General features: G+C 48.1%; 1 protein-coding gene across 2 annotated transcripts in view; it reads left to right on the top strand.

The window, feature by feature from the left end:
• The window catches only part of KIF19 (kinesin family member 19), a 47,064-nt gene that overhangs the window by 11,741 nt on the left and 10,997 nt on the right, over nucleotides 1-24,326 (top strand). For both annotated transcript variants that reach the window (XM_035104100.2, XM_035104099.2), the window contains exons 3-13: nucleotides 7,266-7,376; nucleotides 9,657-9,744; nucleotides 10,615-10,751; nucleotides 14,462-14,587; nucleotides 16,373-16,567; nucleotides 17,357-17,503; nucleotides 18,694-18,816; nucleotides 19,728-19,875; nucleotides 21,182-21,356; nucleotides 21,549-21,747; nucleotides 21,947-22,217. In XM_035104100.2, coding sequence (XP_034959991.2) covers nucleotides 7,266-7,376; nucleotides 9,657-9,744; nucleotides 10,615-10,751; nucleotides 14,462-14,587; nucleotides 16,373-16,567; nucleotides 17,357-17,503; nucleotides 18,694-18,816; nucleotides 19,728-19,875; nucleotides 21,182-21,356; nucleotides 21,549-21,747; nucleotides 21,947-22,217 — 1,720 coding nt within the window. The remainder of the gene's footprint in view (nucleotides 1-7,265; nucleotides 7,377-9,656; nucleotides 9,745-10,614; nucleotides 10,752-14,461; nucleotides 14,588-16,372; nucleotides 16,568-17,356; nucleotides 17,504-18,693; nucleotides 18,817-19,727; nucleotides 19,876-21,181; nucleotides 21,357-21,548; nucleotides 21,748-21,946; nucleotides 22,218-24,326) is intronic.

Raw genomic sequence — 24,326 nt, 5'->3', positions numbered from 1 at the left:
CTCTTGTTTTGGCCCGCTGTGTGAGACAATGCTGCCAGCGTTGCAGCCTATAGAAGACAAAACTAATGAACACGATCGTTGTTGTTTGTATTTAAAAAGATCTCGTATATTAGCAAGACTTGCTGTTTTGAGAGTGCCTCCCCAGAAGAAAAGTGACAAGATTAGAGAAATGGGTCATGCAGAGATGCAGCCTCCTCTAAGGCTGAATAATACATAAAATCACAGAATTGTGGAGTTGGAAGGGACCCTGAGGATCATCTAGTCCAACCCCCCTGCAATGCAGGAATATGCAGCTGTCCAATACGGGGATCGAACCTGCCACCTTGGTGTTATCATCACCAGGGCTGTCTTAAGCATATGTGGCACTGGGGTGCAAAGATCTGCCCGCCCCCCCCAGGTTGCCCAGTCCCAGGCGCGCAGGAGGGCAGAGCCGGCTGGCTGACTCAGCGTCTCGCTGGCTCGGTCGCTCCTGAATTTGCGGAACAGAGCTGCCCGCAGCAGAAGAGCCCACTGTGGCGCTCTGACCTACAGACAGGCTCTTCCCCGGACTCAACTCTCGGGCCCCGGACTCTTGGCCTGGCGCCCCTGAGAGCCTGGCGCCCGGGTACCCCACACCCCTAGTGCCTATGGGTACCACGCTGTAACCAACTGAGGCTGACATGTTATGTCCTTGCATTGGAAGTGGTTGCGTGATCCAACTGCACCGAAAGCAAAGATGTAGCAGAATTAGCTGCCCCTGGAGAAAGCTGACTGGGAGGAAACTTAGTCGGAGTAAATAATCATGTGGAGATGCACAGTTTCCTCTCAGTCAGATTTCCCTGCTTCTCATTACTGTGCCTTTAACAACTCCATTATGCAGTACAGGCAGAAATCAACTGGAGAGGTTGTTTCCTAGCATGGGAGTAAAGGTTTTCCTGTTGAATTGTTACAAGTTGTTAAAGATAGGGGATCTGACCTCTGTTGCAGTAGTGGTGGGGGAGTTTTGCCTGTTGGTTTTAAAGGGGAGGAAGAAGAGGAGACCACCCTGTTTGCCAATGTCCCTCTCCCTAGCAGGTCACCTTCCCTCTCTCTTCCTTCAGATCCTCTGCACAAACCTTAGGACAGAATCGCACAGAGGCCCATTTGTCCAAGCGAAGTTATGAGGCCGGCCAATTGAGTTTTTTGGCGTTGCTCACAAAGCGCCCATGAATGCCTGCTGAAACAATGCCCTGATTCTCCGGGCACAATGGGCAAGAGAGCTGCCAACAGCACAGGCTGTTCTTGTTGCTGAGAGTTACCTGTGGGTCCACCTGAAAGGGAGTAAACCATTCAAATCCCAATCCTGGGAGGAAGGAGGGAGAGGGAGACAACCTCAGTGAAATTTATTTAAAATGATGATGATGTTGGTGGTAGTGGTGGTGATATGTCCCAGGGTGCATCACAACAACATTAACAACAACATTAAAAGCAGTTTTAAACAAATTTCAAACCTAAGAATAGAGTGGGTCCTAAACGCAGGGCTTTTTTTTATCAGCCAAACTGAGTTCCGGCACCTCTCAGGTTGGCGCCATTGCCATTGTAAGAGAACAAGGGAAGCGTTCGTGGTGAGTTCTGGCACCTCTTTTTCTAGAAAAAATAGTACTGCTTAAAAGTACTTGTTACGTATTCAGTGGTCTGTGTTTGCCTGAGCTTGAGTCTGGACTAAGGATTCTGAGCCCCTGTGTTCTGATTCGACACATGATATCCAGTCACAGAACATTTCAGGATTTGGACCTCTGCCATTGGCCCTTAATCTCTGAGTCGTGGTTCGCAGCTTGGAAGTTTAGACAGCCAATCATGTTGGAAGTGGGAGTGGCCCAGGCCTCCAGAAATGTATATAAGTAGTTGCTTTGCCCCTGTTGCCCAGTTCTGTTAGTTCGATAAAAGTTATTGCTGTTATCACTGTGTCCTGCCATGTGGGAGCCCACCTACATTTCAGTGCCCATCTCAAATGTTGAAGGCCAGAGCAAATGTGTGTTTGAGTTACCATAGTATTTAGAGTCAAGAAGCAGAGTCTTATCCTGTCAGGAATTCAAATCCGCAACTGATTTCTCAGGCATGTCATATGCATGCAGGATCCTTCTCACCCATTCCATGTAGATGCCAACCATGAATGAAATTGTGGAGCAGGAAAATGGGGGTGGGGTGGGGGGTGGAGGAGCAGTTATACTGAACTGAATTCAATGCTTAAAAGATAAAAGTCCTTTGCTTTGTCCTGGGTGCTTCCCCCTTCTCAATCCTGCCTCCCTCTGCTTTGCTGCTGTGTCTGTTCAGAGCTATTTGTGCCCCATTTGCTACCATTTCTACCTGATTAATGTCAGAGAATGGTAAAAGGTAAAGGTAAAGGACCCCTGGCCGATTAAGTCCAGTCAAAGGCAACTCTGGGGTTGTGGTGTTCATCTCGCTTTCAGGCCGAGGGAGCTGGCGTTTGTCCACAGACAGCTTTCCGGGTCATGTGGCCAGCATGACACAACTTCTTCTGGTGCAACAGAACTTTGTGATGGAAACCAGAGCACCCGGAAATGCCGTTTACCTTCCTATTTATCTACTTGCACTGGCATGCTAGGTTGGCAGGAGCTGGGACAGAGCAACGGGAGCTCACTTGGTTGCGGGGATTCGAACCACTGACCTTCTGATTGGCAAGCCCAAGAGGCTCAGTGGTTTAGTCTACAGCGGTAATGTCAGAGAATGGTAATGTGGCTTCAGTGGCATTGAAGGACAGGGAAATCCTTTTACATGGCTCTTGCTGTAAATGCTCGCAATGGGAGCTATTGATTGACATAAACTCAGTGATAAGAAGAAGAGTTTGGATTTGATATCCCGCTTTATCACTACCCGAAGGAGTCTCAAAGCGGCTAACAATCTCCTTTCCCTTCCTCCCCCACAACAAACACTCTGTGAGGTGAGTGGGGCTGAGAGACATCAGAGAAGTGTGACTAGCCCAAGGTCACTCAGCAGCTGCATGTGGAGGAGCAGGGAAGTGAACCCGGTTCACCAGATTATGAGTCCACTGCTCTTAACCCCTACATCACACTGGCGTAAGGATCTTAAAAGGAGAGCAATATTGGTGGAAGATTCTGACATGCTGGAGAATCCCCAAGATATGTTCCTTAAGTTATTTATTTACCACCCTCAACTTCCCATTCTTCCTCCAATGAGCTTAAGGAGCTGCTTAGGTGTTTCTTTCCATCTTCATTTCATCCTAGCAACAACCATTCGGGGTTGGTAATTAAGGCTGACCCTGGCTCAAAGTAACCCTGGCTTGGTTACTTTGAGTACCTGTTGGTTACAAAGTTGGTTACAAAGTACCTGTTGGTTACAGTGTGGTGCTGATCATGCCAAGGATGCAGGTTCGATACCCATACAGGACAGCTGCATATTCCTGCATGGCAGGGGGTTGGACTAGATGATCCTCGGGGGTCCCTACGATTCTGCGATATGGCATACCATGCTGGTTAATTTATCCCAAGCCTCCCTTTTCTTTTTATCTGCTGCCTGCCTACTATGGCGATTGCCTTACACACCGGCCCCTTTTAAGGCCTCTTGGAGACGGTGAAACCCAACCGTACGTTGCTGCCTAGGGCAATCTGATCTCTGCACACGCAAGGATGACAAGCTGCTCTCACAGGGGGACAGAAGCTGACATCTACTGTGCCATCGGTAGCTACTTTTGTAGCAGGTATCCAGTTCTGCTTCTGAACGGTTGAACTGGGGAAAGGAGAGGCTTCCCTTCATCAGTGAAAGCTCTTAAGTGCCAGAGGTCTCAGGCAGAGGGGCTGATATTTGGCATTACATAATGACCCTGATGTTGGGAAAGATGGAGGGCACAAGGAGAAGGGGATGACAGAGGATGAGATGGTTGGACAGTGTTCTCGAAGCTACCAACATGAATTTGACAAAACTGCGGGAGGCAGTGGAAGATAGGAGTGCCTGGCATGCTCTGGTCCATAGGGTGACAAAGAGTCGGACACGACTAAACGACTAAACAACAACAACCATCACCAAGCCGAGAGACAAATCTTATGAGGTGAACCCTTAGCAGTCGTTCCTGGAAGGCCAAGCTGCAGCACTGAGGGAAAATCTCTCTGGGATTCAAGTTCATTTAGGCAGGCTAGCTCCAAAGAGAATAAGGCTGTGTGCACAATATGCATTTAAAGCACATTCAAAGCACATCCATTCCCCTCAAAGAATTGTGGGCACGGTCGTTTGTCCCTCACAGTTACAGTTCCCATTAACGCTCAGCATAAACTACAGTGCCCAAAATTCTTTGCGAGGGACGGATGTCCTTTAATGGTGTAGTGTGTACTTAGCCGTAGCCTCATTTCCGCCCAAAGAAAGCAAATCCAGTAGTTTCATTCCCCTTTCCAGGATCTGGCAAAAATAATAATAATTCCCCAAATACACTGCAACCCATAGCAGATGCAGACTTTACAACATTTCTCCAAGGAAAATAAAATAGAGGTGTCCTATAATGACTACAATATAAATGTTATTATTTATATCCCACCCATCTGTCTGGGTTGCCCCAGCCACCCTAAAAAAATTAAATAACAAAACATTAAAAGATTTCCCTACACAGGGCTGCCTTCAGGTGTCTTCTAAAGGTTGTGATGTTACTTATCTCCTTGGCTCGGGGGTTGCATAACTCCATACCCTCCAACCTTTCTCTGGTGAAAATAGGGACGTCCTAAGGAAAAGTGGGACATTCTGGGATCAAATCAGAATCTGGGACGGCTTCTGTAAATCTGGGACTTTCCCTGGAAAATGGGGACACTTGGAGGGTCTGCAATTGTAGGTGCCAGTAAGGAATCAAGGCTGAATCCCCTCCCAACTTTGCTGACTCCATAGCACAACAGTTCAGCGATGCCGACATACACACCCCCACCCTTTTCCACACCCCCACACCCAGCATATCCCTTAGTGGCTACCGATCTGCTTGGGATTAAGCCCAGCAAACAGACACCTGATCCAAGACCAGCAATGGCATCCACACGGCTAGTATGGGCTTGTCCCCTTTGTCATATCAGATTAGGGTTGGAAGGGATCAGAGAGAAGCACAAAGGAAGATTAATGATCCACAGGCAGGTGGATGGACACCTGCATTCAGGATAACAGCCAATGTGGAAGCTCTTAATACAGTGGTGTCCAAACTTTTTCCAAAGAGGGCCAGATCTGATGAAGTGAAGGGCCGTGAAGGCTGACCAAAGGGCCAGCCAAGGTTGTTGAGCATTTTTTTTAGGATTGCAGTTGTTGACCTTTTTTAGGATTTTACCCCAAAGTAGTTGTTGAGATTTTTTTAAGGTTCAAGTTGTTGGGGGTTTCTTTGGGTTTTCCCCTAAGAAATAGACTGCCATATTGAACTGAATTAGGTCCCTGTAATAGACTTTGGACATGCCTGCTCTAATAGTTATTTTCTCTCTCTCTCTCTCTCTCTCTCTCTCTCTCTCTCTCTCTCTCTCTCTCTCTCTCCTACTTCCCTTCTGCTTTATTTCACTGTCTAACACTCTTCTGTTCCATCCTTCCAGTTTTCCTGATGCCCTTCAGCTCAGATCTACCTGCCTTGTGGGAGGGACCACAGCTCAGTGGGAGAGAGAGCATCCTTTGCATGCAGAAAGTCTGAGCGTTCCATCACTGGTGCACCCAGTTAAAAGGGTCTGGTAGCAGTTGACTAAGACCCTTTGAGGATATCTGCTCCTCCATTGGGTGGCAGGCTTGTGAATACACCACTGGGCTAGTGTGATGATATATAAGTTAGCACTGAGGCAGCCCGGCAGCCCCCCGCCACATCAGATCCTAACCCTCCTCCTAGCAGAATTTTATTCTGCTGGGTATTTCCCAGCTTATTACCACTGTGCAGTCTAATTAGTTAGAAGCCAGTTCACAGTTGCAGTCTTAGTGCTCCGGGGATCCTGGTGTGCTATGCAGCTTATTAAAAGCTTTTGTACCTTGAGGGACATGATTTTGGAGACGGGGAGGGAGAAGCAGGCAGAGAAGCTTTAGGTGCTGCAGCTACCTTGGGCAGAACTTCGATATTTCATTGGCTATGGGCTGTAGGTGGTTCCTAAGTTTAGAAACCACTGCTCTAAGGGATGCCAGCATGGTGGCACTTTATTGCTTCCTCCTAGCAGGGGAGCATAAAGAGGATGGGCGAATCTTGTTACAGTGGTACCTTGGTTCTCAAACTTAATCCTTTCCGGAAGTCCGTTCCAAAACCAAGGTACGCTTTCCCATAGAAAGTAATGCAAAATGGATTGATCCGTTCCAGACTTTTAAAAACAACCCCTAAAACAGCAATTTAACATGAATTTTACTATCTAACGAGACCATTGATCCATAAAATGAAAGCAATAAACAATGTACTGCAGTCACACAATCAATCAGTAGCTGAACTGGGTTCCAAAATTATAAGAAAAAAACTTCTCCTTTTCCCTTATGGGGTACCCAAGAGCCCATATAGAGTCCTTTTGTAGGTTCTCGGTGGGAGAAAATAACAGAGACCAACCAGAGAATATTGAGAAGCAAAGCAGCTAGTAAGCCTGATCTTTATTAACTCTTGCAACAGGGTGCTCCCCAACATGCAGGAGAGAGGAGGAGGACCCAGAATAAATGTGTGTCCGCCCTTATATATAGACATTTTAAATTGCTCGCCCTGGAGTCCAAGACTACCCCCAGAAACATCATACATACATCACAGAAGGGGTGTGGCCCAAGACCAGTCCCCAGATACATCATACCTACGTCACAGAAAAGGCGGTCTACAACAGAAATCTGAGTGCGTTGAGTCAAAAAAATCTGAGTCAAAAATGGTTTCAGGGCTTTTTTTCCTGTGCTGCTTCACACATGTGCTTTATACATTTGTGTATGTGTCTGCTTGGTACATTGATGAACCTTTATTATATATATAAGACCTTAATAATTTTTTTTTCACACTCAAAACAGAGCACGTTCGGCTTCCGAAAAAAGTTTGCAAATCGGAACACTTACTTTTGGGGTTGCAGTGTTTGGGTTCCAAGTTGTTTGAGTACCAAGGCGTTTGAGAACCAAGGTCTCACTGTACTCTGGAAAGATTTGGGATTTGGAAACAGTGGCTAGCCATGGCAGCAGTGTGAGACTCCTCTGGGCCAAGTAAGAACTGGTGGCACATATTTTCTCTTCCACTTCCCAGCTGCTTCCTTGCGGTTTGCTTCCAGTTCTCCAGTGTAACGTGTATCAAAAAGATCCCATCACTTTCCCTTTTCCTTTTGCAGATGGTCGTTCTGATGGACCCAATGGAGGACCCTGATGACGTGCTCCGCGCCAACCGCTCACGAGAGAAGTCCTATATGTTTGATGTAGCCTTTGATTTTGCTGCTACCCAGGTAAATAAGTAGGACGAACGTGTGAACCTAGTTACCCAGGGACCTGAGCCCAAAGTACATGTGATGTGGCGCTAGGCACATGCATTGGTTTCCTGGCTGATCAAAGGGATGCTGGGATGGAAGAGCTAAATATTACCCCGTGGGGTGTTTTTTTCTGTTCTGAATCACCCTCCCCTTTTTCACCCAACGGAAGAAATGTAAAGTACCCTTATCTTTCCCCCGGCTCAAGTAAAAAAATCAGCTGCGAAGCTTAGAGTGGGGAAATTCCCAGAGGAAAAAGAAGTTACACAATTCCTCCCTGTTCCTCAGTTCCCAATCACAACCTCCCCAGAGCTGCTTTTGATTAGAAAAAGATAACTGGGGGAGTGTTACACAGATCTGCCGTAAAACGTATGGTCCGAGCTCCAAGGCACCTCTGACACCCCAGCCTTGCCTTCCAACCTGTCTCAGGTGTGGTGGCAGGTGGCATGCCTGGGCCAAACCACAAGCTCCCCTTTCACCAGGCTCCATTTCAAGCTAATTTGCACGTTGCCGTGAAACTGGAGCTCCTTGAGTGAGATCTGCCATTCATCTTGCCAGTTCTTACTCCGGAAGTGGGAGGTGGTAAGGGGCTGAGATGGAGAAGGAGAAGGAGCAGTGAGTAAGGAGAGAAGATTGTGGGACGGAAGTGACTAAGAGTGCATGACTACAAGGTCACCTCTACGCCATCAATTGAAGCACTCTTATTCCATCTTAAGAGTTCATGCTTCCCCCAAAGAATCCTGGGAACTTTAGTTCTAAGTGTCCCCTTAAACAGAGCCTGGTAGAGCCTGCCCATGATATTGTGCAGTTGCACTATGTGATCTGAGGGCTGCATCCTGCCTCCTGTCTGAGCTTGGAAGGACTCCTGGGCATTCTTCCCTGGTTGCCACAGTACTCCTTCAGTAAAGGGACCCCTGACCATTAGGTCCAGTCGTGACCGTCTCTGGGATTGCGGCGCTCATCTTGCTTTATTGGCCGAGGGAGCCGGCGTACAGCTTCCAGGTCATGTGGCCAGCATGAATAAGTCACTTCTGGCGAACCAGAGCAGCACATGGAAACGCCGTTTACCTTCCCGCTTGGAGTGGTACCTGTTTATCTACTTGCACTTTGACACGCTTTCGAACTGCTAGGTTGGCAGGAGCTAGGACTGAGCAACGGGAGCTCACCCTGTTGCGGGGATTCGTTCAGTACATACCCCAAAAATGAATGCACCGAGAGATCACTTGTGTTGTCTCGTTTGAGCTGGCTGTGTATCCCAGTTTGTTTGCTTATTTGCGTAATAATAGTAATAATAGTAACACTGAGGTCCAGCGCCGAGGGCCTTCTGGCGGTTCCCTCACTACGAGAAGCCAAGTTACAGGGAACCAGGCAGAGGGCCTTCTCGGTAGTGGCACCCACCCTGTGGAATGCCCTCCCACCAGAGGTCAAAGAGAACAACAATTGCCAGATCTTTAGAAGGCATCTCAAGGCAGCCCTGTTTAGGGAAGCTTTTAATGTTTGATGGATTTCTGTATTTTAGTGTTTTGTTGGAAGCCGCCCAGAGTGACTGGGGGAACCCGGCCAGATGGGCGGGGTATAAATAAATTATTATTATTATTATTATTATTATTATTATTATTATTATTATTATTATTATTTATACTCCACCCATCTAGCTGGGTTGCCCCAGCCACTCTGGGCAGCTTCCAAAGCATATAAAAACGTAACCAAACATCAGACATTAAAAACTTCCCAATACAGGACTGCCTTCAGATGCCTTCTAAAAGTTGTGTAGTTTCTTTGTCTCCTTGACATCTGGTGGGAAGGCGTTCGACAGGGAGGGCCCCTCTGCCAAGAAGGCCCTCTGCCTGGTTCCTTGTAACTTCTCTTCCCACAATGAGGGAACCACCAGAGGGCCCTCGGAGCTGGACTGAGTGATGGGCGTGGAGACGCTCCTTCGGACATACAGGACTGAGGCCGTTTACTCAGTAAATTTAAAAAGCATCATAAGCTTTATTTTTAAAAGACTGTGATCAAGGCAAAACCGCATAAAACCAACTCGGATTCATGGCTAAATAGTTGTCTTAAGGAATGCAGTTTCTTCTCGCCTTTGGAGGGCTCTGTTATACTATGCGCCGGAAGCAGCAAAGAGCAGGTGGTCTTAGGGAAAAGTCAAAGCTCATTGCCACCTGCTGCCTCATATTGAGCAATTTGTTTCCACTGCCTTCCTGGAAACAGGATGTTTCTTTGATACCCGCTTCTGTTCCCCTCCGCTTTCAGGATATGGTCTACCGTGCCACCACCAAAGGCCTCATTGAAGGTGTCATCTCTGGCTACAACGCTACTGTTTTTGCCTATGGCCCCACTGGTAAGAAAAGAGGCTCATATGCGAACGTGAGACACTGTCTCTTCTCACTGTAGGAACCTAGGTCTATAATAGGCTGCTCTAGGCATGGACTGTTTTAGTTCTGAAAGCAATGGGACAAGCCTCAGAACTGCTCCCTCTCTCATGGGGCCCCCAAGCTCTATTTTCCATGTGTGATGAAGGGTCAAAAGAAGCCATCTCTCGAATTCTAAGTAATGGCTCTAAGAGGAGTGACTCAGGATCTAGACAGGGAAGAGGGAGTCAGAGAGAGGGACCCTGAGAGCAGATTTGTGTGAGCACCCCAAAGCCAAATAAAAGACATGACCTCCGATCTCAAGCCTGCAAGCACCCTACGTTAACGAAACAAGGGCCTTGTCCACTTCTGTGTGGTGCTTTTTCAAGCGCACCACATTACCGTTAGAAAACAAACCATCCTTTGGCCAACAGCAGAGCAAATCCAAAGCACAAAAGTAGTGTAAACGCCCTTGCCACATCCTTGAAGCAAAGTCGTATTCGTACCGTCTTCCCATCTTAATTGCCTGACACCATATTCATTCCAGATAGGACCCTGTTCCGTAAAAGACATGTTAGCCTCCATAGTCTTGTCCCTGTGCTTTTCCGAACACAGAAGGTAAGGAGCTGGACACCCAGAATGCTATTTATTATGTGGGTCGATACAGTTCATCTTGACCGGTGGTTTTTAGTGTATTGAAAACGACCTTTGTTAGGAAGGAAAGAGCTGAAGGAGCAATGTGGTCCTTTCAAGCAGCAACCTAATAAGATGGAGATCCAACATTGGGTGGCCCTAAACTGGAAACATGTTACCAATTCAGCAACCAGCTCATCCTGTCCCTACTTTCCTCTCGCCCTCAGGCTGTGGGAAGACCTATACCATGCTTGGCACAGACAATGAACCTGGCATTTATGTGCGAACGCTCAACGACCTCTTCCGTGCTATCGAGGAGACCAGTGATGACATGGACTACAAGGTGTCTATGTCCTATTTGGAGGTGGGTCACCTTGGAATCAGGAGTGTGTGTGTGTGTGTGAAAGATGGCCTATCTCTGGAGTTGTCAACATGGTGCCCCTGGGCACAAGAAGTCTTCTCCTGGTCTCCACAAATGTCTCCCCCACGCCAGTTGTCACCCTCTGTAAAAATTAGGTTGATCTTGGGTCGGTATTTTTATAGTACTGGCAAGGACCACATCTATTTATTTATTTTTTACTGCATGGTCCACCAATGTAATTTATATTTTGATGGGGACTGGGTGAGGGCTGCGCAATATCATGCAAATTCAAGATGATCAGTTTTAATCCTTCTGGATCCAGCTTTTACTTAGACTCTATGGGAAATAAAAGAATATGTGTGTGCACAGATGTTTTCTGTTTTTCTATGTGTCCGGGGCAAAGAGGGAAGAGACTTGGGGAAATGGGGGGGGAAGCAACCCCAGAGTGGGGGTGCCCAAATTGTCCAAAGCTTGATGAGCTAGCCATCCTGGCCCAGAAATGGAGGGGATCACTGCCTGATCATGCTGTTTGGTTTCCCATTTCCTGCGCGCTGAGTCACACAGCTGTTTTTGAGGTGCGTCCCAAATTAGAACTACTTCCCCCATAGTTGTTCCTTACTTACAGGGAAGTGTCCAACTAACAAGCTGGAGATTTTTCTGAAGCAGATCCTTGCAAAATGTACAAATCAAGGCACAGGCACAAGCAGCAGGGCCACACTGAAGGTGGGCGGCCAGGCACCCCCCAAAGGCATACTTGCTTTCACATTGCCGTGATGATGCGCATGCCTTCCGCCTTAAACACTTGCGTGGGGAAAGATTGCCTTCACAACCAAAACACACACACCCCTGCCTTGAAATCTTGCTGTTGTCTCAAGTGTTCCTACCCCTTCCTGTACCCCATAACTTGACTCTTCTCTGGCAGCTTCCCCCCCCATCCCTTCTGCCTTTATGGCTGGTGCGCACACAGTCCTGGGTGCAGATAATTGCCTTGGCAACACACCAGGACTCAGGCTAGTATAATATTGACACTCATTAGCAGCTTGGAACAACCGGCAATAAAGCGAAGGAAGGAAGGAGGCGACTGGAGAAGCACCACTGGGACATGAGCATTCAGGGCAGTCTCGAGCAGGTCGCGCACCCTGGCACTGAGGGGCGGAGATCGCTCCGGCGCCCCCGCCCTCGCAGGGCGCAGCATGGCTTCCATGCGGCTTCATAAAAGACATGTTAGCCTCCATAGTCTTGTCCCTGTATTGAAACTGACTTCAATACAGACGTATCTTGGCTACTGCCTTGCTACAGGCTGGGGCAGCATGCAGGCAACCCAGACTGAATGAAGGACATCCTTGTTGCTGCTATAGGCAGAACAATAATGTGAATAAGGTCTTAGACTGCATCCTTGACTTTCTAGAGCAAATTGGATGCCAGCAAGAGAGACAGCTCTAATGCAGTCCTTGTTGACACTCCTGGTATTGAATTTATTGATTGCCTGGCGCATTAATGGCCAGTGCCAGGAATCTTGACATTTTCTGTAGGTTTGATGGGAGATATCCGCAAGGAGTCATGGCCACCAGTGGCTTTCAGGGTTGTTTGCTTGCTTGCTTTTAAGATAACACAGCAATTCAGGTGGAGTGTCATTGGGAATGGAGCCTTCTATGGCCCAACAAACAATTGCAGCTATGATTCCAGGGTCCCTGTTGGGAAGAGAATGTGGGGAGCAAAGTTTGAAGCAGTCCTCAAAGGTGGCTCTGTGATCCAGCTTCTCAGTGACCTTGTGTCCTATTCTAATAGGATGGCAGTTAATGGATTGAGGTTGAATCCTGACAAGACAGAAGTACTGTATGTGGGAGACAGGAGGCGGGCAGGTGTGGAGGACTCCCAGGTCCTGAATGGGGTAACTGTGCCCCTGAAGGACCAGGTGCGCAGCCTGGGAGTCATTTTGGACTCACAGCTGTCCATGGAGGCGCAGGTTAATTCTGTGTCCAGGGCAGCTGTCTATCAGCTCCATCTGGTACGCAGGCTGAGACCCTACCTGCCGACGGACTGTCTCGCCAGAGTGGTGCATGCTTTGGTTATCTCCCACTTGGATTACTGCAATGCGCTCTACGTGGGGCTACCTTTGAAGGTGACCCAGAAACTGCAACTAATCCAGAATGCGGCAGCTAGACTGGTGACTGGGAGCAGCCGTCAGGACCACATAACACCGGTCCTGAGAGATCTACACTGGCTCCCAGTACCTTTCCGAGCACAATTCAAAGTGTTGGTGTTGACCTTTAAAGCCCTAAACGGCTTGGTCCTGTATACCTGAAGGAGCGTCTCCACCCCCACCGTTCAGCCCAGACACTGAGATCCAGCGCCGAGGGCCTTCTGGCAGTTCCCTCATTGCGAGAAGTGAGGTTACAGGCAACCAGACAGAGGGCCTTCTCAGTATCAGCACCCACCCTGTGGAATGCCCTTCCATCAGATGTCAAGGAAATAAGCAGTTATCCTAATTTTAAAAGACATCTGAAGGCAGCCCTGTTTAGGGAAGCTTTTAATATTTATTGCTGTATTGTTTTAATATTCAATTGGGAGCCGCCCAGAGTGGCTGGGGAGACTCAGCCAGATGGGCGGGGTATAAATAAATTATTATTATTATTATTATTATTATTATTATTATTATTATTATTTATAATAGCCAGTGCTGCAGCCATAGGCAGACCCTTGTGGGAGACAAGAGTGACATCTTACCTACTTGAAACAAAATAAAAAAAATATCCTTCCAGTAGCACCTTAGAGACCAACTAAGTTTGTCATTGGTATGAGCTTTCGTGTGCATGCACACTTCTTCAGATACCTACTTGTGAGTGGCATGCATGGGGAAGAATGTTCTAATAAACCTTTCTGTTGCCAACGTATATAGTTCATTTGTTCCTCTCTTGCACCAAAAAGAGAAAATACTGCCAGGTGTTCTGGGCAGAACAAGGAAGTAATAAATCAGCACACTTGCGTCGTAGTCTAGGCCACGGCATAGATAGAACGATATATTAACACTGCAAATCAGTCCTTCTCTTTCTGATGCTCCTGCTTATGTAGCCAAACTGGGAGCACTCACAAACAAGAATGAGGTATCACCAGGCATGGGGAATCCCTGAGACTTGCAAAAGTACAGAAAATGTTTTTTTTGGGGGGGGGACTTTAAGGGGCATGGCATCCCCTAACTAACAGACCAAGTTTGGACACATAATGCTGATTGACAGTTGTTGTGGTGGTGGTGGGGAGAGACACAAGAAACTGGTGAGGAGGGGGATGCAATGGAATGGCTAAGATCCTGAACATTTATCCTTCCACATTGCGAGCCTTTGCTTCTGGTCCCACTGGCAAAAACTGGTTCTAAACCCAATTGGCTACTTGAACTTTCCCCCAAGGAACTTTCGCGAACTGTAGGTGGGATGCTGAGAATTTCCTTTAGCTCGATTCACTTGTTAACCTGATAGTGTGGTTTCTGCAGGTGAATTGTGCCACACCAGGGGTGCCCACTAAGGATCTCTCACTAGCTGAGAAGCCTGAGCTTCCACCAAGGACGGCTTTGCAATGTTCTTAGTCTGACTTGACTAAGTCTCTGGCGAGCCATTGCCCCCAAACCCTATATTGGTGCCTTCCAGAACCTGCTAAAAGATAGCTAAGCTGCTTGCAATGGTAACTTCAGCCCCTATTTCTCTCTCCCCCCCCCCCAGATCTACAATGAGATGATCCGGGACCTTCTGAACCCCTCCCTAGGCTACCTGGATTTGCGTGAAGATTCCAAAGGCATCATCCAAGTGGCTGGCATCACGGAAGTGTCCACCATCAACGCTAAGGAGGTGAATGGGAACAAACCAATTACACAACGGGGGAGGAGCAGGAAGCCATAACTTTTGCTGCAGTTTTACGGGATAGTGATCCCGGTTATGAATTTTATGTTCTGAAAGAGCCTGCCCGTTAATTGTGTACCTATCACTGTGGCAAGCTGGGAATGGATCCTGATACTGAAGTACAGTACTGAATGGTATTGCCAACAATGGGCAGCCTTGGGCAAGACTAATGGTACATCGATCTCAGCTTCTACGTTCCTTCTGTGACCAGGATTGCATGATTTGCCCTTGTTGTTAGGAACGCTGCCAGGGCAGCATCCCCACAAATAATCTGACCCTCTCCCCCCCCTTTTAATTATTCTGTATTTGTGTTTTTGTTGCTAGAGATTCAAACCATATTAGTCAACCCAAATTGTTTGTTCTGCTGCTTATGGAGAGGTGAGAGAAGCATTAAGGCTGAGTTTGAAAAGGTTTTTCTTATTTGCACTTGGATTTAGTTTTTGAGTCAGGAGGGGGGGAAACATTAGCAGTGATGGAACAAGAAATTCAATATTATTTCCTGGATATTGGTTAAGAGGAGAAAGAGATCAGCCCATGATTTCTTGGCAACAACAGGTGCTGTGGTTTGGAGGAATGGACCGGCATGTTTACCTGAAAGTCTTGCTGTGTTCAGTGGGGCCTACTTCCGGATAAATGAGCATAGGACTTCAGCCTTAGAAGACTTGGGCTATGTACACATGACAGAATTAAAGCAAGTTTCCCCTCCAAAACAAAAAATCCTGGGAATTGTAGTTTACCCTTTACAGACCTATAACACCGTTAAGAAACTACACTTCTGAGGATCCTTTGATGGGTGCTTTAAAAGTGTGGTATATCTGCAACCTTGGTTGTGAAATTGCTGCTTTTTTCCCCAGCTGAGGAAAATGACTGTTTAGGTTTTGGCCAACCAGAAACAGATCCATTCCGCAGAGTTGTTGGGTGTCCCCTTCCCCCTTCTGTTTCCCAGGATGTTCCTCCTTTTCTTTGGTCCTCCACCCCCCCAAATCGCCATAACGATTCTCATGAGCTTTACCTCCTTATGTCTTTCCCTGATGACTCCATTTTGGTCTGTGGGGCATCTTCTCATCACCCAACAGGTAGAGGCTTCGCTCTTACAAAACCTTTAATATTTTCAGTTTCTGCACTTTTCTGAGTTGAGGGAAGAGGAGTATAGAGTCCTATTCCTATAGCTTCCTGTTCCTGAAGTGTCTGTTCATGTAAACATTATCATGAAATATTACAACCACTCAGGAGAGAGCAGAAAGCAGGAAAAGAAACTTATTGTCTTATGACTTCAATAAAAATAATTTCCCACAATGAGAAAAGTTGGGGGATCTTGTAAGTCTGATATATATAGGAACAATATAGAGGAGGTAGGATGCACATTTCCAAATAATGCCTACAGAATATTGGCCTTTGTTTGTGTGAACAGTGACCCAGAGGTCGGCAGGCCAGAATAAACTTGCTCTTTTATCTGCGATTCCTTAATCCCCTCTGTTTCCAGCGTCGCAGAACGGCCAGAGTTTAAGTAAGCCTCCTGTCAACAATATCCATGGCTGTTGGATGATTTTACATTGAGGTGGCAAAACTTTGGAACATCAGGCGTTCCTAGACTATGGCTCCCATCATCCCTGACCATTGGCCATGCTGGCTGGGGTTGATGGAAGTCGGAGTCCAACATCTATTGGGCCACAAGTTCCCTGCCCATTTTAAGAAGGATGCCTTTGTGCCTTCCGCTGTCTCCCTTCCCTGCAGATCATGCAGCTGTTGATGAAAGGCAATAAGCAGCGTACCCAGGAGCCCACGGCGGCCAACCGGACTTCCTCGCGCTCCCATGCTGTGCTACAGGTCACCGTGCGCCAGAAGAGCCGCATCAAGAATATTATGCAGGAGGTGCGCGTGGGGCGGCTCTTCATGATCGACTTAGCTGGCTCGGAGCGGGCCTCTCAGGTACGTGGAGAAAGGGGCAGGCTTCTCATCAGGAGGAGGGCACCACGTTAGTCTAGGGCAATGTTTCCCAAACTTGGGTCTCCAGCTGCTTTTGGACTACCAACTCCCATCATCCTTAGCTAGCAAGGTCAGGGATGATGGGACTTGTAGTCCGAAAACAGCCGGAGACCCAAGTATGGGAAACGCTGGTCTACGGGGTTGTTCTGGAGGCTACGTATTTCCTGAGCATTGCCGCTGTGTAGAGGGATGGGCACATTGGCCCCACTCCCAAATCTTTGCGTGTGTTTGTGTCAGGTTTTCCTGCTCCACTCCCAAGTGTCACATGTTTAATGTGAAGAGCCGGAGGGGCTTTTTTCTGTTGCCTGAATGAACTCAACTGGCCACCTCTGGCCATGATAAGGCAGGCTCTGAAGGGGGAACGCTTAAAAAGTCCCCTTAAGACCTTCTTGCTAAATATGTGAAGGCCAGTGTGAGGAGGGTACAGCCAGCAATGGGCCAGGGGCCGCTGAGCTCATTCTGCTCCCTTTACACACTATGGGTGTCCAGGCTGAAAGGAGTTAAAATGAGGAGAGGAATGCCATCCTTTCCTTCCTGAGACTGTTATTTTGGAAGAAGCTTGGAAGCTGGAGCCGAGGGCACAAGAGAGCACAGCGAAGACGAGGGCAAGAGATTCCAACCCACTCTCAAAATTGCAGCCGAAGAAAACATCTCAGCTGCGTGCCCCCTGCTTGGTTTTTCTCGGAACAACTATTCCATTCTTGCGTCCCTCCTACTCTCCTTCTCCCACAGACGCAGAACCGCGGGAAGAGAATGAAGGAAGGGGCTCACATCAACCGCTCCCTGCTGGCCCTTGGCAACTGCATCAATGCGCTCAGTGACAGGGCGGGGGTCAAATATGTCAATTACCGGGATAGCAAGCTCACCCGCCTGCTAAAGGTAGGTCTGCCTGCGGGTGGGGCTGGCAAGGAGGGTGCCTAGTCATACAAGGTGGGCATAGCCTGGATTAAATGATAGGTTCTCTCTCACACGTTCACGAGGCAAGGTTGGCTTGCGGGGAAGGATTCCATGCCAATGTGCGTTGAAGTGTAGTCCTTCTGCTTAACAACAACAACAACATGGCGGCAGTCTGCTTCTCTCTACCCCCCACCACCACCACACACACAGACACCACAGAGTTTTCTTTTGTCTACTGCAGGGTGGGGAAGAAAAAACATAGCATAATTGGTGGCTGCGGTCAAGGAAACAAATGGACAATGGTGGTGTTTTTCTTAAGGTGACAGAGATGGGGGGAAGTGGAGAAATTCAAGGTGGGTTTGGTATTGTTGGTAGCCTCAAATTCACCACAACATTTAGTTCCTTGCCTAGTCCTCTCATCTTAGGAACCCAACGTCCCTCAATGTAGGCTGGGTGGGATGACAGGACCACAGTGCCCTATCTTGCCCTTGACATGTGATCAACACCTGAGGGTGCCATGGCAAGTAGGGTCAGGTTGGAGTTGCAAGGCTTTATATCACTCCAGGCAAACAACTTGCACTGAACAAGATTCAGAACTCAAATGAAACCATTCATCCTTCTTGGGCCAGACTTCCCCGTATCAGGCTCTGTACCCTTCCTGAAGAGTTAAGAGACAACGGCATAGTCCCATGTTTCCCAAACTTGGGTCTCCGGCTGTCTTGGGACTACAACTCCCATCATCCCTCACTAGCAGGACCATTGGTCAGGGCTGATGGGAATTGTAGTTGAAAAAACAGACGGAAACCCAGGCTTGGGAAACATTGGGTTAGTCCTTTGTCCTGGAGCTTAACATCCTGTAGCCTCTAACTCAGCTACCATCTTGAGTATTCCTTATCTTAGTAAGCATTGGGGAGATGAGGACCCTGATGTCAGTAGAGCCAGGGGAAGGGGAATATGTTCTGTGGTGCATGCATCCCAATCTAGGGTGGCTTTGGCTTAGAAGGTTCTTGGCTGTCCAGCTCAGGTTTAGTGTGGGGCCCAGTTTCTGGCTCTGACACTTGCTCCTCTTCTTTTCCTGATCTGGCTGGTTTGTCCTCTTCTGTGTCAAGAGTCCTGGCTGTTGCTCAGCAGCTTCTGTGTTAAGACCTACAAACTTTGCTCTCTAATCCTAGGATTCACTAGGCGGGAACAGCCGAACGGTAATGATTGCTCACATCAGCCCTGCCAGCAGTTCCTTTGAGGAGTCACGCAGCACCCTGACCTATGCCGAGCGTGCCAAGAGCATCCGCACCACGGTAGGATCCCCCAGACCCCACACTCTTTCTCTAAAAGTTACTCCGCTTTCTAGAAACAGTGGCATAGCATGGGTTTCCAGTGCCCGGGGCTGTGCAGAGGGTGGATGGGAAATGACATCTGTGTCACCCAGGGGACCGCAGCCTCAGAGATAAGAAGAGTTGTTCCATTGTCTGGAGCGCTCACTTCTTGGTTTGCATGGAGAATCTATTTTCAATGGAGCCCAGTGATGGAAGCATGCAACTGTATTGAGGCAGCGCCGGGTGTTGCAATTTTGCACCCCTAACAATTTTGCACCTGGGGCAACCGCCCCTGTGTGCTGCCCCCCCCCCAATGCTACACCACTGGGGGGACATCCTAGTTGTTCCACCAGAGCCAAACCAATGCTTTAGTCCTCCAATCCTGAGCATCCTAAATGCTGGAACCATTCTCAGATTGACACACAATTTTAGGGAACAAGACTTGCTCCGGGAAATGACAGTTTTATATCATACAGGGCATCTCTTTTCAGAGCACTGCAGCTATATGATTGACAGGATGCTAGACTAGATGGACCACTGGTTTCATCTGACGGTGTTGTACACACCACACGTCCTTCTAGAAAAATGGGGGGGGGGGGGGAATAGAAAAACACAAGTGTCCTGCATTTCCAGTCTAGCAACCTTCTAACTGTTCTCCCCTTGCAAAAAATTATCCAGACTTTAATCAAGGTTCCCTACGCATGTTTTCACACCACCCCTGATGTCTCCAGTCTCCCCATTTAGCATCCTACCACATAACTTTTTTATAATATGTAATATTGGTGGAATCTCCCTACGTTTTCCTCCCACATCTAGCAATTTAAGAGAACTTAAATTGGATGCCACAGTGTCCATGGGCTTCCAGTACTCACTCCCTCTCTCCCCCTTGGCAGGTAAAGCGTAACCTCCTTAATGTCTCATATCACATCGCCCAGTACACAAGTATCATTGCCGACCTACGTAGTGAGATTCAGCGGCTGCAGCGCAAGATTGAACAGCAAGAGCCACGCCCGATGCGGTCCGACATCCGCAGTATACAAGGTAGGAAGAGCGAGGGATGTTTCTGCCAGGACATGGACGCTTACATTCCTGCTGTCTGTGCCTGTGGTAGCTTCATGCCTCACCGAGTGACACCTGTACAAAGGTGTCATGGGATGGGTGGGCAAGATGTTTCTGTGGCCCTCAAACATAGCTGAAAGGCTGCAGTTCCTTCAGCTTTTACACATCAGGCTGAAAAGGATAGGCTCGGCCGTGTGTTGAAGGTTTTGGAGAGTGTTGGTGCTTACCTTTAAAGCCCTAAACGGCCTCGGTCCTGTATACCTGAAGGAGCGTCTCTACCACAGTCATTCAGGCCAGACACACCAAGGGCCTGAAAGACCTACATTGGCTCCCTGAGCAGGGGACGCAGGTGGCGCTGTGGTCTAAACCACAGAGCCTAGGGCTTGCTGATCCGAAGGTCGGCGGTTTGAATCCCTGCGATGGGTGAGCTCCTGTTGCTCGGTCCCAGGTCCTGCCCACCTAGCAGTTTGAAAGCACCTCAAAGTGCAAGTAGATAAATAGGTACCGCTACAGCGGGAAGGTAAACAGCGTTTCCGTGCGCTGCTCTGGTTCACCAGAAGCGGCTTAGTCATGCTGCCCACATGACCCAGAAGCTGTCTGTGGACAAACGCCGCCTCCCTCAGCCTATAGAGTGAGATAAGCACCACAACCCCAGAGTCGTCCGCGACTGGACCTAATGGTCAAGGGTCCCTTTACCTTTACATTTCTGAGCATGATTCAAAGTGTTGGTGCTGACCTTTAAAGCCCTAAACGGCCTCGGTCCTGTATACCTGAAGGAGCGTCTCCACTCCTATCGTTCAGCCCAGACCCTGAGGTCCAGCTCCGAGGGCCTTCTGGCGGTTCCCTCACTGCGAGAAGTGAGGTTGCAGGGAACCAGGCAGAGGGTCTTCTCGGTAATGGCACCCGCCTTGTGGAACGCCCTCCCAGCAGATGTCAAAGAGACAAGTAACTATAACCTTTAAACGACATCTGAAGGACGCCCAGCATAGGGAAGTTTTTAATGTTTAATGTTGTATTATGTTTAATGTTTAATGTTGTATTATGTTTTTATATATGCTGGAAGCTGCAACCCAGTCAGATGGGCAGGGTAAAAATAATAAAAAGTAGTAGTAGTAGTAGTTGTGTTTCTAACAACAACAGCAGCAGCAGTAGCAAGTTGTGCAGTGGAGAGCTTGGTTGCCCTCATAGCACAATGTGAGGGAAGGGGTGTTTGATAGCGTCTTCTTGCTTGACATTTTGACCAGACTCCTTGCATTGGTTCTTATTCCCTACCTGCTGCTCATCGTAGCTGAAGTGCAACTCCAGGGCAACCCCTTTGAGAGGCAGGAGATGGACCAGCTGAGGGAGCAGCTGATCAGCACCTTCCGGGAACAAATGGATGTGCGGCGCCACCTCATGGAGCTAGAGAACAATTACATGGAGATCCAGATCGAGAGCTCTCGCCACCTCCTTGCCATTGCTGAGTAAGTAGGGAGCTGAGAGCTGGCACATTCTTTGGAGTTCCTACTTTGAATTCTCTCTGAGTCTGTGCTCTGAGCCTAGGCTGCCATGTCTGAGTAAGGGTGGAAAAATAACGCTGCTGGGTTTACCAGCTGCAAGGGCTTGGGCCCTGATGCGTCTTCCTTCCTCCTTTCCCCACTCGCCTCGTCCTACAGTTGGGAGCAGGAGAAGGCGCGACGGGCCCAGAAATGGCGAGAGGAGCAGAGGAAAGAGAGCTATAGCAAAGATGAAAGCGAGAAGGACTCCGACACTGGGGATGACCTGTCGGATGTGCCGGAGCCGCAGGAAGTGACGTTAGCCCGGGAACACATTGCAGCCCTCCTGAGGGAGCAGGATAAACTTCACAAGCAGAAGGTATTGAAGCTCAAAGGAGCTAAGTGATAGCCACTCCAAGGGAAGAGAGGGAAGAGGGCCCAGGGTTGCAGCCGCAGGGGAACTGCCGCATCTGTTGAGGCTGAGCTTTTTGCAGCCAGCAGGAGTCTCTTGGGCAGCCCTTCTGCTTGCTTTTGCTGCCCCCCTATGACCCTGGCGTGTGACTTCCCCCCTGTGCCAGACAGAGCTGGAGAGGCGGTTCTGGGAAGTCCGTCAGCGTGGGCACCGGCTGGAAGAGGCTCTGCCCTGGCGCATCAGCTCTGAAGAGCAGCGGGAGGTTCTGAGCCTGCTCTGCAAGGTCCACGAGCTGGAGGTAGAGAACACGGCCATACAGTCGGGGGCCCTGCTGAAGGACAACCTCATCCGCCACCAGGAGCGGACCGTGCGCCGCTTCGAACGCCACCGCAGCCTTTGCCACCGCATCATCCACGAGCAGCGGCAGGTCATTCACGGTACGGCCGCAACCGCTGTTCAGTGCAGACGTAGGGGATCCGCTGCACCTTGCCTTCCTAGGGCATGCAATCCCTGGACATGCAGAAAACCACATTTCCCACCTTTTGCACTAATTGAGAAAGGTGTGTGTGTGTAAGGCTTTGGGGAATCAGATCCCTCCCATGGTGTCAGCCAAGAATCAGAGAAATGGTAAAAGCTCTTACCGTGCAATTTATTCAATCATTCACAGAGAGCGGTGAAGGAATGCAGCCTTCCCTATATAATGGTGTTGCTCCAAGTAAAGTCCCACCCCCCTGTGTCTCCCCTATTCTCCGTCACGCCTAGGAATACTTTCCAGAGACACTGAGTCTGTTCACGGTCTCTCCCCTGGTGCTTCTCCTTCTTCCTGCTGTTCCCCTTCCAATATTTCCCAGCTTCTGCCCTCTGCAGCCTCTGAACTATGCCCTTCTGCAAACCACTGTTCTAAATCTATACTGTCCTCCTGTTCTCAGGAAGGTTCAGGGGAAAGAGGGGCATCCCCCACCAATCCTCCTCAGTCCAGCCCCTGACAGGGTGTGTGTGTGTGAGTTAGTGTGTGTGTGTGTGTGTGTGTGTGTGTGTGTGTGTGAGAGAGAGAGAGAGAGAGAGAGAGAGAGAGAGAGAGAGAGAGAAAGGTACACCAGTGTGGAAATCTTACTTTCCAGAAATCTCTCCCTGAGAAGTTTTAAAGCACAGCATGGGTTCACCTGTTGTTCCCCCTCCACCCTTTCTTTCAATCTGATGCAGACTGCCTATGTTCATAGACCATTTTGAACCCATGGTATAATGTGGTGCTGTTCTATGTACAGTTTACCCAAACATTTGAGGGCTGAACAACAGTGCCGGATTACCAAATAGGCGGCGTATGCACCAGCTTATGAGCCCCACAACAATGGATCCAAAATAATATTGGGAAGAAAATTACAAAAACATACAGTATTAGGAAATTATTTGCGAGGCCTGAGATTTTGACTGCCTAAGGGCCTCCATGGAGTTTAATCCGGCACTGCTGAACAATGTGGTTCTTTTAACCTTGACATTATTGGCTGTGTCAGGAGATGACTGTTTCTTTTTTTATATTTTCATTTATTTATTTGTATTCTTTTTTTCAAATTTTTATTAAGTTTATTTTACAACACATATACAAACACTCATAGAACCAAACACAAAAGTAATAATACACAATCAAAAACCAAAAATACAAAAAACAAAGAAAAACAAATAAAACATAATAATGTACAGAAACTTACACAGATCAAACAGTATATATATATATATATATATATATATATAATATTTCAATTCTTCTTTTCTTCCAATTGACTTCCTTCATCCTTAACACTGCTCTCTTTTCGTTTTTGGTAAACTGTCTCCTTCTTAGTTCATTATTACCCCATTTTCTTTCTCTTTTTAACTTTAATAGCATAATTTATTTTGCAGAAGTTAATCGAAACAAGTCCAAGTATTAATTTGAGGGCACTGCTTTTTAAGGTATTCTCTATATTTCCCCCATTCTTTTTGACATTTTTGCGTGGGCTGACCCCTAATGGCTTCTGTCAATCTAGCCAATTCAATATAATCAAATAACTTACCTTGCCACTCTTTTTTTGTCGGTATTGTTTCTTTTTTCCAATTTTTGGCAATTAGTGTTCTCGCAGTCCCTGTAGCGTAAAGGAATCTCCCTTCCCTTCCTTTATTTGTATTCTATTGTTGTCCTGCTCTGTTGTTTGCCACCCTGGACTTCTTCTGAGAGGAAGGGTGGGATAGGAATTGAATAATATCACTGCCTTGGGTTAGGCTGATGCCATCAAGGCATGGCCCAGGGACCCAGGTGGCACTGTGGGTTAAACCACTGAGCCTAGGGCTTGCTGATCAGAAGGTCGGCGGTTCGAATCCCTGTGACGGGGTGAGCTCCCGTTGCTCGGTCCCAGCTCCTGCCAACCTACCGGTAGCAGTTCGAAAGCATGTCAAAATGCAAGTAGATAAATAGGAACCGCTACAGCGGGAAGGTAAACAGCGTTTCCATGTGCTGCTCTGGTTTTCCAGAAGCGGCTTTGTCATGCTGGCCACATGACTTGGAAGCTATACGC

The sequence above is a fragment of the Zootoca vivipara genome, chromosome 2 (genome assembly GCF_963506605.1).
Source record: "Zootoca vivipara chromosome 2, rZooViv1.1, whole genome shotgun sequence".
Classification (NCBI taxonomy): domain Eukaryota; kingdom Metazoa; phylum Chordata; class Lepidosauria; order Squamata; family Lacertidae; genus Zootoca; species Zootoca vivipara.
This window is presented reverse-complemented; position numbering and strand designations above follow the sequence as displayed.